This window comes from Notamacropus eugenii, chromosome 3 (genome assembly GCF_028372415.1).
Source record: "Notamacropus eugenii isolate mMacEug1 chromosome 3, mMacEug1.pri_v2, whole genome shotgun sequence".
Lineage (NCBI taxonomy): Eukaryota > Metazoa > Chordata > Mammalia > Diprotodontia > Macropodidae > Notamacropus > Notamacropus eugenii.
Window position 1 is genome coordinate 260,436,955 of NC_092874.1, and position 19,927 is coordinate 260,456,881.

Here is a 19,927-nt window from a genome sequence, read left to right on the forward strand (position 1 = left end):
TCACATAATATTGCTGTTACTGTGTATAATGGTCTGATCCTGCTCACTTTCCTTTGTATCAGTTCATATAAATCTTCTCACATTTTTCTGAAATCATCCTGCTTCTCATTTCTTATACTACAGTAGTATTATACAATACAGAAGTAGTAGTAGTAGTAGTAGTAGTAGTAGTAGTAGTAGTGGTGGTGGTGGTGGTGGTGGTGGTGGTGGTATATAATACAGCAGTATTCCATCATAATCATATACCACAACTCATTTGGCCATTCCCCAACTGATCTGTATCTCTTCAATTTTCAGTTCTTTGCCACAAAAAGAGTATGCTATAAAATTTTCTACACATATAAAGTCAAGTGTTTTGAAAAAAATACTTTGTTCATAAATTTTTCCCTCAGTCAGATTTGTAGGAAAGTAAGAAAAAAATTAAACTTGAAGTTAGAAGTCTTAGATTTATGGTCAGTGGCTCTCTTTGTATGACCTTGAACTTGTACTTTAGCTTTCCTAAGCCTAGGCTTCCTCCTTTCTAAAGGGGAGATGACAAAATCACCCTAACTCCTAAGATTGTTATAAGGTTCTATTGAAATTATGTTGGTAGGAGTGCTTTGTAAATTAAGTTGGTAAAAATGTAATGTCATACTAATAAGTGAAATGAATCTCTGTGTCATAGTAGCCAAGCAGTGACTTTGAAGTCAAGAAGATTCATGGTCAAGCCTTGCCTCCTACACATACTGTATTAGCTCTGTTAACCAGGAGCAAGTCACTTAACTGCTTAATGTCACCATCACTCTGTGTATGTATGCTGCAGAGAAATGATTTTGACAGGAAGGATTTCTATTCAGAGAGTTCCATTTTTCTTCTCTCTAAACTTGTGGTATCATCAGAATAGGGAGTTCCCAGTATGCCAATTTCCTCTATTCATAATATCTGCAATTTTTTTAGAGAGTTGCCTAGAGCCTTGAGAACTTAAGTGAATAACTTTTTCAATGTCAACACAGGTGGCACAGTGGATAGAGCACCCCCTCAGAATCAGAAAGACCAGAATTCAAAATCTAGCTTCACTTACTAACTGAATGACACTGGACCAGTCACTTAGCCTCTACCTCAATTACATGAGGATAATAATAGTATCTATCTCTCAAGATTGTTGTGAGGATCAATTGAGATAATATTTGGAAAGCACTTAGCACAGTGACTTTGGAATTTGACTTTGGAATTCAAAGTAGTAGTAGGTTCTGTACAAGTGTTAGCTATTATTTTTATTTCTATAGTGGTAAGACATGAAAACAGGTCTTCCTGACTCTTAAGTCAGCTCTCTAACCACTATGTCAAATTTTGATGCACTAATTAAATAGCCAGTATGGACTACTACTACTACTACTACTACTACTACTACTACTACTACTACTACTACTGCTACTGCTACTATTACTACCACCTGATCTTACCTTTGCATGATCTTATTTGAGTTTCACAAAAACCTTTTGAGGTAGGTGCTATTATCTATTATATAGATTAGAAAATAGAATTCTGAATTAAGGATAATAGAAGGTTCTTGCCTTGCCTAGAGTTACAAATCTACTGAGTGACTGAGGTGGGATTTGAATTGACATAAAGGATTTCAGTGTCATAAATTTAGAATGGGATGAGACCCTTGAGTCACACTCCCCTTGTTTAAATATGGGGTAACTGAGCACCAAGGATGTTATATGAATTGCCCAAGGTATCAGAGGCAGAATGAATGAATTCAGATTCATATCTAGAACTCTTTTATTTGTCTTATCTCACCTTAACTGCTCTGTCCAGCATAGCATATTATCACTTGAAATATTAGTATGTTTAGCTGAAATATCTTCCTAAAGATGTCCGTTTTCATACTTAAGAAACTAAGTGAAATCCATACATGCACAGACACCAAAAAAAAAAAAAAGTCCATTCCCAAAATGAACTAGTGGCCTCTTGTAAGTGTGGCTGGAGAGTTATGTTACAGCAAATTCTTAGTAGCTAGAGAGTGGAATGTTGTAAAAGTAATTGACAAAAATAAAACATGGCAGAAAACCAATCCTGCATTGATTGTAAAAAAGCTGTATGTAGACCATCAACTGTTAAAATAGTCATTCACTTAAGTCACTGCTCAGTGTAACTGTGTAGTACAGAATCTGTATTTTTTTTCAGCTTATGAGTGACTCCATGACTCCAGAAACCGAGGCTCTAATAAATGAAGTGACCACATCATATGAAGGCTCAGCAGAAATGTTTTCCAACATGGCAGCAGAATCTCCAGCCCTTTTCTCCAGCCTTTCTCAAAATAGCATTCCCCAAGCAAATGGGAATGAAGAACTTTATTCAACAACTGGTATATAAAATTTTTATTTCTCCGTAACTTCTATACCAACCATTCATGTTGCTGTCATGTCTAGCCCACTTTAGTACAGAGTTCATCCAAATTATTAATGGGTCATGGAGTGGAGTCTTACTTTTGTTTCTTACTTTTTTTAAACTGGCAGATAACTTCGTGAAATAAATGGGAATGCCACACAAGCAGGAGTGAGCCCCTTCCTCACCCAGCTGACCTTACTCCCAAAAAAACTAGCACCCCAGAGTCATCAGCCAAGCTGCATAGACAATCAGTTATTACAGTTGCCAAAGCAGGTGTGATTGTAGGGGATTAACATATCTTCCAATCCTTTACAGGCCTCCTTCTCTTTGCAGCTTTTGACTAATAGGTTTTCAGCCATCACTGAAGGTAAATAGGTCAAAAAGTTACAACTCTAGCGTGTGGGGTGACAAACAGGTGGAGGTGACCTCCATGACATGGTGAGGTCATTAGTATATACACTTGCTCTGGGGTGTCAATGGACCCTACTGTTTCTGAAAGAAGAATGGGCATACTTGTGACCCATTAAACAGGACCTAGGAGACACAAGGCTCTAGTTTGCTGGGTTTTTTTAAAAGAGCATCTGAACAGAATAGTCTATAGTACACTCACTCATCACTCTTTTAGCCTTGTTCACTCAAAATTAATTGTACACAGTTTAATTTTTCTCTAATGAAATTGACCATGAGAATGAACTGTTATTTCCTTTACTATAATAACTTGTCTGCTTTGCAAAAAAACGTTTTTGAATAAAAATAGGAACTCAGAATCCCACGCTGTGGTATAGCTCTAAAATCAGGAATCTTCATATTTGGTATTAGATGTTAATTACCAATTTCTGATTATGCCACATGGAAACCAAGTTCAACCTTGATTATTCTATAGATTGTTTGTGTTTGGTGGGAAGGGGTGGCGAGGAGAGAGACAGCCAGGAGGTCAACATAGACAAACCCCTGTATGGAAACAGTGGAAATAAGCACCAGATTTGGAATCAAAGACCTGGATTCAAATCCTACCTCTGTGCATGCAATTACTGTTTGTGAGTCAGCTGGCCTCAGCTGCCTCATCTGCATCACTCCAAGGAAGTCAGGCTAAGAAGTTTCGAATTTCATTTCTGTTTCTAAATCTGTGATCTTATGACATTATGAAACAACCTTGACCCATGCAGCATCACATTTTCTTTGAATTTTAAAATCTTAAAAAAAGTTGACTGGGCCACAAAAAAGATAAGTTATTTGTTCATGATCATTTATCTAATATCTGTATCTATAGCTCTCACTAAGGTATAGCTAGGTGGTGCAGGAGTCAGGAGGACCTGAGTTCAAATCTCACCTCAGATACTTGACACTCACTAGCTGTGTGACCTTGGGCAAATCACTTAACCCCAACTGACTCATCCTGGGTCATCTCCAGTCATCCTGATGAATATCTGGTCACTGGATTCAGATGGCTCTGGAGGAGAAGTGAGGCTGGTGACCTGCACAGCCCTCCCTCACTCAAAACAAAGTCAAGTGCAAGTCATGTCATTATTTCTCTGATGGCATGGTTTTCTTTGGCAACGAAGGACGAACACACGATCTGCAGACCTCACTGTATAATATAATAATATGCGTTATAAAATGTAACAATGTAATAGGTTATAAAATGTAAACATTGTATATTAGAAAACATAAATTTCATAAAATAATGTCATGTATAAAATTATAACTACTATAAAATAATACATTTTAAAATTAAATATATTATTTAATTTTAATAAATATAATAAGTAATAAATTTTATTTTATTAAATAGATATGTTATTATATTAAATATAATAAAGCATTATAAACATTACAAAATAATCTACAACATATGATGAAAGATAGAAAGAGTGAGAGAGAGAATATCTGTTATTGGCAGAACTTGAACCCTGGTCTTCCTGAAACCAAGGATTAACTAAAACTATGTCATCTCTCCCTTTACTATTTAATTACAATACCTGGAACTCACATAGTGATTTAAAGTTTGCAGAGTTCATTATGTTTGCCATCTCACTTCATCCTTGCAACCACATGATGTAGGTGCTGTTACGATGTTCATTTTATAAATGAGGAAGCTGAGACTGAAAGTGGTTATGTGACTTTCCCAAGGTCACACAGCTAGTAAATGTCTGAGGTCCAATTCGCACTCAGACCTTCCTAGCTCTTACCGTGTACCTAGCTAGCTGCCTGTGTTATGCTAATTTGGCTACACCTACCGCTGGATTTCCCAACCTGCTTTATAATAATAATTTAATTTGACTTGTAAAATACTGAGCTGGAAATCCATGTTTCTAGGATTGGATAGATAATGATCACTGTTAAAAGCCACAGAGATTTTGCTCAAATATGTTCAGCATTTTAAACTCTGAATTGCTTCTTACTCTTTTCTGTTTTATATTCAGTAAAAAAATAATAATACAAAGATAGTCTTTCAGGAAAATTGTTCCTGACAACATTTTAGGGAGCCATCATTTGTTTTGGATGAAGTGCTGGACTTGGAGTCAGAAAGATGGATTCAAATTCTGCTTCTGACACTAATGTTATTCTAGGCCTTTCCTTTAATATCTTTGTGTCTCATGGGGATCAATTCATCAATTAACAAGCATGAATTAAGCATTTGCTATAAAGGAAGAAAGCTCTTGCCTCCAAGGAGCTTAAATTCTAATGAGTCATAATAATTCTCCTATCACTTCATAGGGTATTTGTGAGACTCAGATCAGAGCAAGACCATAAAAATATGTAAAACTTAAGAACTATAAAAATGCACATGACTTTAATTTGGATTTTGCTATTGCCTTGCCATTGTGCACTAGCTTTTCAGCTGGGAAGGCAATATTTGCTGTACATAATAGCGTAGTATTTTCATGAACATTTTCCCATAAGCTGGCATGCAGATTTCAGGATGGACAAGTTTGATTCTTTCTGATTCACAACTCATATCCCCCCACTTCTATACAACAGCATTCAACAATGAATCTGTAATAGCTGGGATCTTATTAATTCTTATTTCAGTGATCATTTTAGTAATTAGCCTTCCCCGTATGCCCATTACACAGGTGATAAGAACAGGAGATAGAATAACATTTATGTGTACTCAGGCTTAAAGCTTGAGGTCATTGAACAGGAATAATTTTGTTTATGAGATCAAAAGTTATTTCTTATTCCAAACAGGAACTGCAAGTGATCCGTATTTCACTGACATTTCAGCTGAACAGCTGTCTTATGTTGTAAAGAGGCTTGTACCTTTCACCGAATATACGATCAGTGTGTCTGCTTTCACAATTATGGGGGAAGGACCACCAACCATTCTCAGTGCCAGGACAAGGGAGCAAGGTAAAGCGTATTTCCTCTGAATGAGTTAAATGTTGGTGATCCTGCTATACAATGATTTTTTAAATGTTTTTATATCTTCTCCAATCATCATTAACTGTTTCCTCTTTTTTTAAGTGCCAAGCTCCATACAGTCTATAAACTATAAAAATATTAGCTCATCATCTATTTTACTATATTGGGATCCACCAGAATATCCCAATGGAAAAATAACTCATTATACAATTTATGCCATGGAACTGGATACAAACAGAGCATTCCAGATGACTACTCTAGATAACAGCTTTCTTATCACAGGTAGAAAAATATTTTTATTAAAATGGTTGCTGTTTTTGCTAAAAAAATATTGATAACTATATATGAATTTAGATATTTCAGCATACCAATCTTCATTATTCTAGGGATTTACTGTATCATGTCACAATAATTTTTATTTTTATCTAATTATAAAGTCTATATTTTAAAAAGACCTAAGAAAAATATATTATTAAATACATTTTCCTTTCATAATTTTTACCACAAAAATTAGTCACTGTTTTACTGGGAACATACTTAAATGAGATGCAAAGTAGCAGAATGGTTAGACAGCCAGTTTTTGTCAAGTTTTCCTTCTGGCACGTGCCAATAGTGTGACTGTGGGCCAGTCAGTTAACCTTACAGGCCTTTATAGCAGCCCTCTTCAGGTATGAGTTACAGATCAGTTGCTGATCTGCATGCATGGAGGGAGACTTTCCACACCTGCAGTTCTCTGGACTGAAAAAGAAAAGAAGAAAAGAGCCTTAATGAAGATATCTTTTAAACCATTCAGAAGAAAAATCAATTGGAATAATCTGGCTGAACATCGAGTCCATGTTTTGAAGACAGAGAAATACCATCCCATCTGAATTCAGACTAATTCGTAGCCTATGGTTGTGCCAAGTCTTCCTCAGAGTGCCAAATATTCATTTTGAACTTTAGAATCTTTCTGTCCCAGGAATGTTTCAAAAGAACTAGGATCATGTCTACAGGGCAAGTTTCTGAAATACATATATTAGAAGGTTGCAGTTATGGTGAGTTGGGACTGATTAGATTGATGTACATATGATCCTCAAAATCAGTTTATCCCCCCCATCATAGCATCTCCTTTGTGCTATGAGGATCTAGTCTGAGAATGTTAAATGCAGAGATTCTTTAATCTTCTGTGGGTTACTTTTGCAGGTTTGAAGAAATACACAAAGTATAAAATGAGAGTGGCTGCCTCAACCAATGTTGGCGAGAGTTCTTTGTCTGAAGAAAATGATGTTTTTGTGCAAACCCCAGAAGATGGTAAGAATGTCATTTCTTTTAAATCTGTTTTGTCCCTGGCCCAGTGGAAAGTATGCTAGAGTTATAGTTAGAGGGCCTAGACTGAAGTCTTAGCTCTTTTACTTAGTATCTGTGCATCACTATCTGTACTTCAGATCTTCATCTTTAAAATTATGGGATTCCCTAAAGGGCTATAACTATGTATACATGTTGTTCCAGTGGTATCTCTGCTAGGTCTATATCCCAAAGACATTAAAAAAAGAAAAAAGACCCATATGTATAAAAATATTTAGGGGTGGTAGGTGAAGCAGTGGATAGAGCACTGGCTCTGGGGTCAGGAGGACCTGAATTTAAATCCAACCACTGTTTGTGTGATCCTGAGCAAGCCATTTAACCCTAATTGCCTCCAAAAAGTTTACTGTAGTTCTTCTTGTGGTGGCAAAGAATTGGAAACTGAGGTGATACTAATGAATTGGAGAATGACTGAACAAGTTATGGTATATGATTATGAGGGAATGCTATCATACTATAAGACATGATGATGGGGATGGTTTCAGAAAAACCTGGAAGACTTATGTGAGCTGATGCAAAGTGAAGTGAACACAACCAGAAGAGTGTATGCAGTACTTGATTATAGTTAAAAATAATTGTTACTTAATCATTATATAATTGTAAGAATATTGTAACAATAATTAACTGTGATAGACTTAGCTACTCTGATCATTGGAGTGCTCCATGATAGTTCCAAAGGAGTCATGATGAAAAATGCTGTCCACCTCCAGAGAGTGAACTGATGAATTCAGAATGCACATTGAATCATATTTTTTTCTCACTTTTTAATTTTTCTTGCTTTTAAAAAATTTGCAGTGTGGCCAATGTGAAAATATATTTTGCCTGACTTCATATATAATATCATAATTCTTACCTTCTCAATGAGGGGGGAGGGTGGAGGAAGGGAGAAAATTTGCAAATAGAAAGTTAATTAATCAAAGAAATGAAATGAAGAGGTTGGATTTAATGGCCTCTGTGATCAAAGGATCATGGAATTACAGCTACAAGGAACCTCAGAGGTGCTCTCGCTAGACTCCCTTATTTCAAGGGTCAAGGAACTGAGACCAGAGAAATACAATCATTTGTCTAAGTTCACTGAGGTCCTAAAGTCTATTCCACTTCTAAATCTATGATTCTAAGTTCCATACTCTCATAAAGTGAAGTGGTGAACTTAGGAAGTTTTTGTTTGGTTAACATCACCTAGATATTTCAAGTGAAGGAAAACACACCAATTGTGCCTTAGGTTAGAGAGTGCTTTCCTCATTATAAGCTCATGATACATGACAAGTACTCCTAGTCCAGATGAGGAAACAGAAGTTCAAAAATGTGAAATGAATTTGTCAAGGTCACACAAGTAGTTAATATCAGAGCCCAGATTCACACCAAAGCTTTCCTGGTTTTTAGTCTGATCCTTTTCTCACTATATACCTAAGAAAATTGTATTGGTTTTCATTATTCCTGGTAGTTGTTTAAATCATCCATATCTTGTCATGTATTCACAAATAACTCACTTTAGGAGAAAATTATGAAGAACCTCAAAAAACAAAGAATCCTTTGTATGTCTGAATCAAATGGTTTTGAGTGTCTGTAGTTAAAATTGGGAAGGAGGAAGATAGTCAGACAACTGTGCAAAGGAGATACAACATTCTCACAGCTGTCTGCAAAAAAAATGTTCTACTAGACCATTTAAAAGGGGCTGGGACTTTTCTTTTGTGGCTAGTGGTCAGGTATTGTTTGGTGCAGTAATGTGAGATCTGGTTCCCAGTGTGATAGAGACATAACATGCATATTAAATGAGCACAGCAGGACAGTGTTTGAGCCTGGACACTAGGCTTTGCTATTTATTACCTGTGGGGCTTAGGACAAGTCCTATAGTCTTTTGGCACTTCAGTTTCCTCAGCTGTAAAATGAAAAAATTAAAGCATTGGTATAGTTGGCTTTGGAGTTCCCTTCAAGTTCTAAATCTATTATCCTAGAGTAATAGTGGTAATAATAGTTACAATTTATATTCTTCTTTAAGGTTAGCAAAGCACTTTATGAGAATTATCTCATTTCGTTTTTGCAACTCTGAGTGGAAGGTGTTATTACCACCATTTTCCAGATGAGGAAACTGAGTCAGGCAGAGATTAAATGACTTGCCCAAGGTACCTGAGGCAAGATTTGAACTCAGGTCTAGTACTATGTCCACTGTATCACTTAGTTGCCTATATGTGATCTCTGATCCTGTGAGGAAAGTGTTTGAATGCTAATCATTGGAATTAGTTCTCTATTGGATGCTTGGAAATTGAGTTCTAGGGCCAGGACAGTATGTAATGACCTAGGATTATAATTCCATGAAAGACTGTGGGCTTTGGCTCCCATGCCAGTTGCTATAAACTGTGACATGGAAAGAAGTTCGAGAGACATAATTTATGGGTAATTAATTGTTTTATTAATTGTAAATGATCAATTACTCAGAGGTTATGTCTCTTGAACTTTATATACTTCCCAGAACAATATGAACATTTTGAGGTTAATAATGATCAGTTCTGATAGATGTATGGTTTTGAGTCCTCAGTCATGTTGTTTCCTCTAATAGATTATAAGTTCCTTGAAGACAGGGGCTATCTGTGTCCCTCACACCTAGTATATTGCTTATCCCATATAAATGTTTTTTGATTGTTAGAGAATAAAGACTGTTGGGCACAAGGGCAGCCAGGTAGCTGTGGATTTAGGAAATGAGTGAGTCCATGTCACCTAATGACTTCAGGCCCTTCAGTAATATAAGGATATAGGATTTCATATCGGCATAGATACGATACCTAAGGCATACAGCCCCTCCACATCCTATTTTAAAGCAAAAAGTTGCTAGGGCCAAAAGTTATGTCATATAACAAATTTTGCTAACATTTAAGGAAACTGCTTACAAGAGATACCTAACTTGAATATTCTATTTTTAAAACAAAATTTCCTTCTTACAGAACCAGAATCACCACCTCAAGGCGTTGAGGTTGTGGATGTGACTCCTACAGAAATAAAACTGAAGTGGTTGCCACCGGAAAAACCTAATGGAGTCATCATCTCCTACGAAGTCATTTACAGAAATACAGACTATTTGTTCTCTAAAAACTCTTCCACAACAAATATCTTTCTGAGTGACTTGAAACCTTATACCCTTTACAACATTTCTGTAAGGTCTTACACGAGACTTGGTCATGGCAATCAGTTATCATCTTTGCTGTCTGTAAGGACTTCAGAAACTGGTAAGCATTTTTCACAATCATTTATAACCACATTATCTATAAACATAATATGTATGATATATACACACGTATGGATTAGTACATGTATGCACATGTACACATGCACATGTATGCCATGGACATGCTAATGTGTATTATATATGGTGTATATGTACACTATATGTATGCACTTGCATACACGCATGCATATGGAGACATATCTATAGAGTATGTGTATGTCTATGTGTGCACACATATTTATACATATAGGATCCATACATGTATATGGGCACATATATGCATCTATGTGTGTGTCTATAATATCTGTACATATGCTATATGTATATATGTGTGTATATATAGATGTGTATACACAATACTGTACATTTATATCACATGTACATGGTATATGTGCATCAAAGACCTGCTGAAACACTGATGTTACCACGGCATAAAAGATCCAAAGTATTCATAATTTGTTATAATTCAAATAGCAGGGTAGAGATGAGACTGAACCTGTGATTTCATTGATATAGGGAATTCCCAGGTGAGAAAACTCCCTCTACTAGTGCAGGTGAGCAACTTTTCTACAACCTATAGACTCACAGGGTCACCAGTCCATCAATAAGTTGCAATAATCAGAAGTAGCCCAGGTAAGATTTGAATCCAAGGCACAAGGAGACTTTCACAGTAACAGTACTTCATTGCTGCAAAATTTACCTGGGTTAAACACACTGTCATTTTCTCTCTAAACTGTACTTTCCCTTTTGACATATGTTACAGCAATTTTTACATGTCTAAATTCCCACAAGAGGTAGATGAGGTAAGGATAAACAGCTGACTTCCTGGTCAGGAACAGTTGAGTTCAAGTTCTATTTCTCATACATGACAACTCTGGGACTCTGGACAAGTCCTTTAACTTCTTAGTCCTTTAGGCAACTAAGACTATAGGTTGCAGAGGAACTGTGAATCTGCATTAGCAGGGTTTCCTTCCTGGGAGTTCTCCTATACCAATAAAATGACAGATCTAATCCAAAAAAACAAAACAAAACACAAAAACCAAACCAAACCAAAACCAAACCCTCCTATTATGAGGGCTAAGATCCTCTTATCTTCATCTTTTTATCTCCCACAGCTCCTGGCCAAATGTCTTATATGTAGGGGATGATCAATACACATTAGCTAAGTGAATCATAGTGAATATTTGTACAAAACGAGGAGGTGGAATCCTTACTTGAAAAGATCACTTTCTAGCTCAGGGTTTAAGAGTTCAATCCATTAAGTGCTTGATATGGACAAGTTGCTGTGTTTGATTCTGGGAATAAAGCCATAAAAATGAAATCCCTACCCTCATGGTGCTTACATTCTCCTGAAGTGATATAGTATGCACAGTGTAAAGGATGGTATAGGGGATTGTGAGGATGGATAGAATGGGAAGGGTTTCCCACCCTCTCCCCAGAAGGGTTGGTTCCTGAACTGAGCCAAGAACAAAGACAGGGCTTCTGATAGGTGGAGATGAAGAGGATGTTTAAACATAGCAGATATAATGTCAAGCCCAGGGAACAGTCTAGTATGAATGGAATATGGGATTCCTGAAAAGGATTTGTTTGAAATAAGGCTGGAAAGACAGGTTGGAGTGATAATTATGGAGGGCTTTAAATGTCCAGCTAAGGAGTTTATATTTTATCCTGAGGTTAGTGGGCAACCTCACACGGTTCATTTTTATGTTAAAATAAGGAGACGCATCCTGGTATAGTAAATACAGCAATGACTTCCAAGTCAGGCAGACTAGGTTTTAAATGTCACCTCAGATACTTACAAGGTATGTGACCCTTGGTGAGTCACTTAACTTTCTGTGTCTCAGGCTCCTTAACCAGTAAAATAAAGGGGATGAGCTTGGCGTCTGAAGTCTTTTCCAGTTCTCTTCCCATGATAATATTTTAAATTGTATGATAATAATTTTCTTAGATTAAAATTTCATCTTATTTAATGTAGAGCTTTTAGGAAAAGGGGTTCTTTCACTTGCTTCATTTTAATTGAATATCCATTAAATCTTCATGTATAGCATTCTTTCTGTCTCTCTGTCTCTGTCTTCATATATCTCCACAAATGTAATAAAACTTTCTCAAAGGCACAACTACAATACCTGGTATCTATAGCATCTGAGGAGACCCAAAGAATGAAACTCACATTCTTCATTGAATCAAATCAACCAGCTCTTTCAGTGTATGTTTTGTATACTACCATGCTTAAGAAAGCACTGTGGTAATCTTCATGGTTCACATTTATGTAGTCCTTGACTTACAAAGCTCTTTCCTTTAAGTAAATTTCTGAGAGAAAGCAGGACAAATCTCATTATCCCCCTTTTTAAAGATGAGAAAATTAGGTCCTAAAAAGAGGTTAAATAAAGTTAACAGACTCCTCCAGTTAGTATGGGCTAGAGAGCCAAGACAGGCTTTCTTAATTTTAAGTTTGATGTTCTCTTTGTCCCTGAATCCCAGAGTCTCTTGGGGTAGGCACTGGATACTTGTGGAGATATTAGAAGAGAGTGATAGGAATGCTTCAGATAAGGGTGAAAAGAACTGGTAAATTCAAAGGTCCCAGACTTGATGGGACATTTCTATATCAAACATTGCAAATAATTCCCTTGTTGGTTGGTTAGTTGGATGTACAACAGCCAGTGAGAAAGTGCTTTATTGACATGTTGGCATGTGCTCATTCCTCTCTATGGTTTGTAGCCTAGAATAATATGAATGGACTCTTTTTCTTCACTTTGTTTCCTTTTGAGGAAATGAACAGCTAGAAAACAAAGCAATTCGAAAGAGATGAGTTTGAATCTTGTCTCAGACTATACTTACTAGGTTATGATTCTGGGCAAGTCATTAATCCTCACCCTCAGTTTCCTCATCTGTCAAATGGGTGATAATATTGGCACTGACCTCCCAAAATTGTTGTGAAGATCAATTAGTATAATACATGTAAAGTACTATGGAAACCTTAAAATGTTATACAAATGTTAGCTGTGATTATTATTGAACTGACGGCCTTGTGATCTATGTCAGTCCATTACCCTAACCTGGTGCAGTGAACTTGGAGTCACAAGACCTGAATTCAAATCCTAAATCTTGCACTTATTAATTATGTGACTTGAAGGAAATTGTTTGATCTCTCTGGGCCTTAGCTTCCTCACATATAAAATGGAGAGAGGAGTAAGACTAGATAACACTAAGCTTCTTTCAAGTTTTCAATTTGTTATTCTAGTACTTACCCAGAATGTAGTTGGTGACTAGAGTCACATGAAAGGAGATATGTGAAAATCAAGGGAAGGGAAACCAAGTCTGGGACCATTAAGTCTGCTTCTTAGTGCCCTAGAGAAGCGATGGATTTACACAGAAATCCTTCAGCTTTCATTGACCACCAATCATAGACCTTCTCTTGTTTCAGTAACCATTCGTAGGCTGGTCTCCATGTTGTATAACATACCCAAGTTATTGTCTGTCCAGGGTTAGGTGGACTTTGGCTGGAAAGAGAAAGAAAGATTAAGGGATATTTGTTCCCCTTGCTAGCTCACTTCATTGTAGAAACACGGATGGGGCAGATTACTTCCAGACTGCCACCTTCTCATTCCAGGAGACCCAATTTTTGGCTGGTCCATACTAAGTTATGACTTAATATACTTCTCTCAGTTCAGAGGCTGAAGCTTTTCTGAGGCATCAGTGTATTTAAATCACCCAAATCTGAATATGTTTCTGACTCTATTAGCCCAGGAGTTTTGATATGCCTGATTCCTATGGATTGTTTCTCTCTGCTATTTTGAACCTCATGAATATTATTAATAAAATAAAAACTGTAAATGTTTCTCGTGATCATAGCTCAGAGCCCCCAGGTCAGTATGAAATCCTGTCTGTATGAGTGCAGACCTTTCTCCTGATTTCAATTCCATATTCCTAGGTATTCACTGTCATCTTCCACTGCCTCCCCACTTTACATACAATTAACCAAAAACCATTATTATCATATTTTTGTATTAGATGAAATTAGGAAATAGAAAAAGCTTAAAGAACTGAGAAAATAATGTAGAAAATACTTATTACTGACAAGAATCAGGAAAAAGGTTAACCTTCACTGTCCTCGCATTGATCATAAAAAGCAACTACTGCTAGAAACTTTCCTCCTTTCTAGCTACTCCCTTCCCTCATTAGGGAACACTTGGCCACTGAAACCAAGTTTGCAACACCCAGAACCTTGTTTCAGAACCCTCATTGTAAAATGTCTGCCCTCTCTGCTACCACTGGTGCTGCCAACTGCCCTGACCTTATTCACCATCACCTGACCTTTGCCACAGACTCATTCAAAGCTCCAAGCTGAGGCTCAAATAAATGATTATATCCCCACTCCTACCCCCTGCACGTATACAACTTGAGAAAATGAAATAAATCCTAGCTTCAAATGTAACCCTTAGGCAGTGGAATGAGCCCCCAATTTCCCGCAACCACAAAGATAATCTGACAGGTTTTTAATGTCAAAGGAACCCTCAGACACCACCAATAGTGTTACAAAGTAAATGTCCAAAACTTAAGTATGTAATTCCTTCACTCACATACAAGACCTTCAGAATTCCATGGGGAAATAAACTTCATCTAAAAAGTAAACTTTGAAGTTTTAAATTAAAACCAGATTCCCTCTTTCCAAGTGTAGAAACTGCAGTTCTAAGCTGCTGGAGAATGACTTAGAATTACAAAATGTAATGATAAGAGATTATAACTTTGATGTTCATAGGCCAAATGAACAGCAGAAAATGATAAGGATAGTTTACCTCTAACACGATTACCTTACAGGCTACTGAGCAAAAGCTTTCTCTTTTTTTTTCCTATGTGGCTTTCTTGATCTTTCCTTTCATCCTTCCTCCCTCTCTCCATCTTCTCTCTCTGTGTCTCTCCTTTTCTCCCGCCTTCTGTTCTGTCTCTCACCCTCCCCTCTCCCTGCCTCTTTCTGTTTCTCTTTCCCCTTTCCTCTCTCTCTTCTTCCTTCTCTTTAGTATACCTCCCTTTCTCTTTCCCATCTCTCTCTCCTGTCTCCTCTTTCATTCCCCCCTCTCTACCTCTATCTCTGTCTATCTCTTTTCCTTTCTCTCTTTCTCTCTCTCCAATATCTCTCTGTCCTAACTACTTCTCCCTCTCTACTTCCCTTTTCTTTCCAATCTCTTTCCTTTCTCTCTCTGTCCTTCCCAGTCATTTTCTCCATTTTCTTTCTTTTCCTTTCTCCATTCTTTCCCCCTTTCTCTTTCTCTTATATCCACATTTCATCTCCCCTCTCCCTCTTGCACTTTTCCTTTCTTCCTTCCCTTTATTTTTTAATTATTTTTGTTGTTTATCCTCTTGTCTCTTTGTCTCTCTTACTTGATGATGATATGGAACTGAAACAGAGTTTATTTTAATGTTCTGTTGAACAAACATTTTATGTTTCCTGGTCTTAATTTAAAAAACAAATGAGCTGAATATTCCATCCTATTCCCCATCTTTGCCATTCCCCACTAAAAAGTTGTCTTTTGTAAATTCAGTTAATAGAGAAGTAGTGATACGCACTCTACCAAGAACTGAATATTCTCGTCACGGCTCTCATTAATGAGCTATTGCTTTAATCATATATACATCTCTGTACCAATTGTTTCAAAGTTCAATGAGATAACGACTGCCTCATTTCTAGGTTCTTGGGAACATCTGTGAAGTTCTGATAAAGACTACAGAATGATTAGAGGGACAACTTCTTACATTACTGTGTCTTTACCTCTTTAAGTCTTATCATTCCAAGAACACACAGATGCCAGGTCAAACTTTGGTCTCACTTTGTCTTCTTGGTAGGAGAAGGTAATGAATTCACAACAGTTCATAGATTTAAAGCTAGAAGGGGACCCTAATTTTACAGATGGAACATTTGAAGTCACGAGAAGGGAAGAGACTTGCCCACAGAAGGTAGTAATTAGTGAAATTGGGATTCATACTCAAATACTGCAACTCCAAATATGGCATTCTTTGCATTGAAACAGCCTATAATGGTAACAGTTCCATCTTATTAAAAAAAATTCCATAAGACTTGGTTCCAAGTTAGTTTAGAAGAGAATGCATTTCATATAATGATATTTACCTACATGAATACCAAGACATTTCCATGACCTTCAGGCGATTACAGTTATTTTTTTTTCCTTTTTAGAATCTGGCCTGTGGCATTGACTTCTATGAATTGGAAGACACTTTTCCATTTGACTCAGTCCTCTTATGTTTGCTAAGTCACAATGGACCAAGATGGTGTTTCATAGACAGAGATATAGAGATAGGGAATGGACCAGTGATTTCATTAGTGTACAGAATTCCTAGGTAGTTGGCATCCTCTCTGCACCTTATTTCATAAAAATAATCTGACTTAAATTCACCTCAGGAGACAGACAACAAAAGGTTGTGCTGACCTGTGGGGGAAATATTGGATACCTATGCTCATTTAGTCAGGATTTCCTAGGCTTCTGTCTCCTCAGCTATAAAATGAGGGAGTTGGTCTAGTTGACTTCGAATGCCCCTTCTAGCTCTAAATCAATGACCCTATCATCCAATTCTCCAATTCTTTCAACTACTTTATTTTTGTTCTCCCTTCCTCCTCTGCTTCTTCTCACTATTCCCTTTTCTTTTCTTCTCATTGCCTTCTTTCATCCTCATTTTCTCTAAATCTGCAGGTTTCTTCTTCCTGCACTCAGAATGAAATTCTCAACAGAATCACCAGCATCTTTAATATTTATTCATTAGATAAACACGGTTCCATGTAGTTTTTGTGATTCAGGCTGAAGCTACTTGATTGTTTGCTTTATGTAAATGTCAATCATTGTTCTTGGTTAAGGAACTTAGTTTGAGGGATTATAAATATTTTTTTTTTTTTGCATCCTCACTGGTCTCCTTTCCTTGCTCCCTGAAGGGATAGTGCATTTGCAAGAGAGTGGACTGATGGGGCACCTCCCCTGTTCCATCTCGTATTTTGGGGGGCTTATAACTACCCTGTGGAGATACCAGTACATATCGAATAAGTCATTTCATGCTGAAATATCAGGGGTTTGAGGGATTCTATAATCTGCTAAAATGCCCCTGTCTCCTTGAAAATACCTAAAAATCTACTATGAGTTTATTTTGATCCTTTTAACATGCGAATTTTTCTGAGAGCAATAATTATATTTAATTCAACAAGCATTTATGAAATGCTTACTGTATGCATTATACTCACTGGAGATAAAGAAACAAAAGAGCCCTAGTCCTCAAAGAGTTTCTATTCTTTTGGGAGTTGGAGGGAGAAACACAGTATGTGCACAAGGGAGTAGTAAACAGAGTATGGAATGAAGGGGACAAAGTATATCTAAAGTATATCTAAAGAGGATGAGGATAGTCTCAGATGGAGAATCAGTAAAAGCTTCATAAAAGAAGTGGCATCTGAGCTGGGCATAAAAGTAGAGTGAAAAGTTTAGGAAACAAAGCTATCAGTTAATCAACAAGCATTTCTTAAGTGCCTATTTAGGTCCTGAAGATCCAAAGAAATCAAATGACATGTTCCTTGCTTTCAAGGAGCTTACAATCTACCAAGAATAACAACATGTACACAAACAAGTGAAAACAAAAGAGAAACAAGGTCATGAGATGGACGGGGCAATCAGGAAAGGCCTCGGGAGATCATAAATCTACACCTGGAAGAGATATCAAAGGCGGTTTAGTGTAAACACTTCAATTCTTCAGATAAAGAAATGGAGTTCTAGGGAGACTGTGACTTGCCCAAGTTGATGCAGGCATTAGAAATCAGAAACATGATTTGAAACCAAGTTCTCTGACTTCAAAGCTAGTACTTTTTCCAATTGTACTAGGATTCCAAGAGATTGAATTAAGGAAAGTGTATGTTCTGGCATGAGCCTATACAAAGATATGGAGGTTGGAGATGGAATCTCACAGAAATCTAAAAGCCAGAAGGTTGTACTGGATGGGCTCTAGAGAGGGTAAAAGAGAATAATGTGTATTAAACCTGGAAAGGTAAGCTAGAGTCTTATTATCACAGACTTTTAATGCTGAGATGAAGGGGTAATACATTCTGGACATGAGGGTTGGACTATTCAAATGCATAGAACCACGAGAAAGTATGTCTATTTCTAGGCATAGCTGGTAATCTATCTAGTCAGAACAGTTAAAATACTATTTTTCAATTACAACTTAGCTTAAATTAGATTCAATTCCATTGTTAAGAACCTAGTTTGTAATAGATAGAAAGTAGGAGGGCACTGGATCTTCAAGGGATATATCCATTAAGGGGTACCACTAAGAGGTGCCACTAAGAGAGGAGAAGCTAAGAAATAAGGAGGCTGAGACACAGAAGATATTTTTTCTTACTAGGAATGGGGAGGGAAGCAAGCATTTACTAAGTACCAACTATTATTAAACACTGTGCTAAGTGCTTTACAAATATTATTTGATCCTATCCAATTTAACCAAAAAAGGTCTGCCCCTAGCCTTTATTGTGTAGCAGAAGAATTGGCCTTCGCTATATTGCTAAAAATATAAATTCACAAAAAAGTCTGCAAATTCCATGTTTTTTTAAAATTTTTCCTCTCGTTAGTTCCTGACAGTGCACCTGAAAACATTACCTATCGGAATGTTTCTTCTGGAGAAATTGAGCTCTCATTCCTTCCCCCAATAATTCCTAATGGGATTATACAGAAATATACCATCTATCTCAGAAGGAATAATGAAAATGAAGAAAGAACTATAAACACAACAAAACTGTCACAAAACATTGGGGGTGAGTACAAAAGAAGCTGAATAGTTATAGTTGATAATGCTGATTTTTTTTAATTGGGAGCTTTCCAGTAGGTATTTAACATGTTTTTCATTTAATCCTAGTAATAGAAGAAAATTTAAAGTTTTATAAAGACTTGGCACTATAATTCTTTATATTGGGATCATGTATAGATCAAAGTTTAACAAATAGTAAGATACTGGACCAGTCATTTCATAGATATGGGAATCTCCCTCTGTTAATGTAAGATGGCAACTTCTTTGCAACTTAGAGTCTTAGAGAGATACCCAGAACACTGAGAAGGAAATTACTTTCCTAAAATCATCCAGTCAGTATGTGTTTTCATGTCGTTGAACTCCTTGCAAAAGACATCAGGATTGGATGTAGCCACTTCTCAAATAGAATTTAAGCCATAAGAAATTTGGGTCTCTGGGATGCATTTGTCTTTTCTTCTATTTTTCCTCAATGTTCCCTCCAACTTTACTTTCATTGTAGGAGATAGTTAAAGATTTCTGATGCTTATCTGATTCGGATATTGAAAGAAGGCTACACTTTATGTAATCTAGATCACTGTGGTCCATGATGAATTATCCACTTTGTCCCTATTTAGGACTGAAGAAATATACTCATTATACAATTGAGGTGTCTGCAAGTACCCTTAAAGGAGAGGGAATCCGAAGTAAGCCTATAACTATACTGACTGAGGAAGATGGTGAGTACACCACAGTCTAAGTGGAACATGTGTGCCATATGGTAAAAACTTTTTATTAATGTAATATGATATTGTTAGGCTGCAGGGTAGGCATTAAGTCTTGTTCTGACACCAGATTTTG

At 36.8% G+C, this 19,927-nt stretch overlaps 1 protein-coding gene across 4 annotated transcripts in view; it reads left to right on the forward strand.

Annotated features, from left to right (window-relative positions):
* The window catches only part of PTPRQ (protein tyrosine phosphatase receptor type Q), a 315,483-nt gene that overhangs the window by 108,561 nt on the left and 186,995 nt on the right, over positions 1-19,927 (forward strand). For all 4 annotated transcript variants that reach the window (XM_072655471.1, XM_072655472.1, XM_072655473.1 and 1 more), the window contains 7 exons: positions 2,170-2,350; positions 5,566-5,727; positions 5,842-6,021; positions 6,922-7,029; positions 10,020-10,301; positions 18,915-19,097; positions 19,705-19,806. In XM_072655471.1, the coding sequence (XP_072511572.1) occupies positions 2,170-2,350; positions 5,566-5,727; positions 5,842-6,021; positions 6,922-7,029; positions 10,020-10,301; positions 18,915-19,097; positions 19,705-19,806 (1,198 nt within the window). The remainder of the gene's footprint in view (positions 1-2,169; positions 2,351-5,565; positions 5,728-5,841; positions 6,022-6,921; positions 7,030-10,019; positions 10,302-18,914; positions 19,098-19,704; positions 19,807-19,927) is intronic.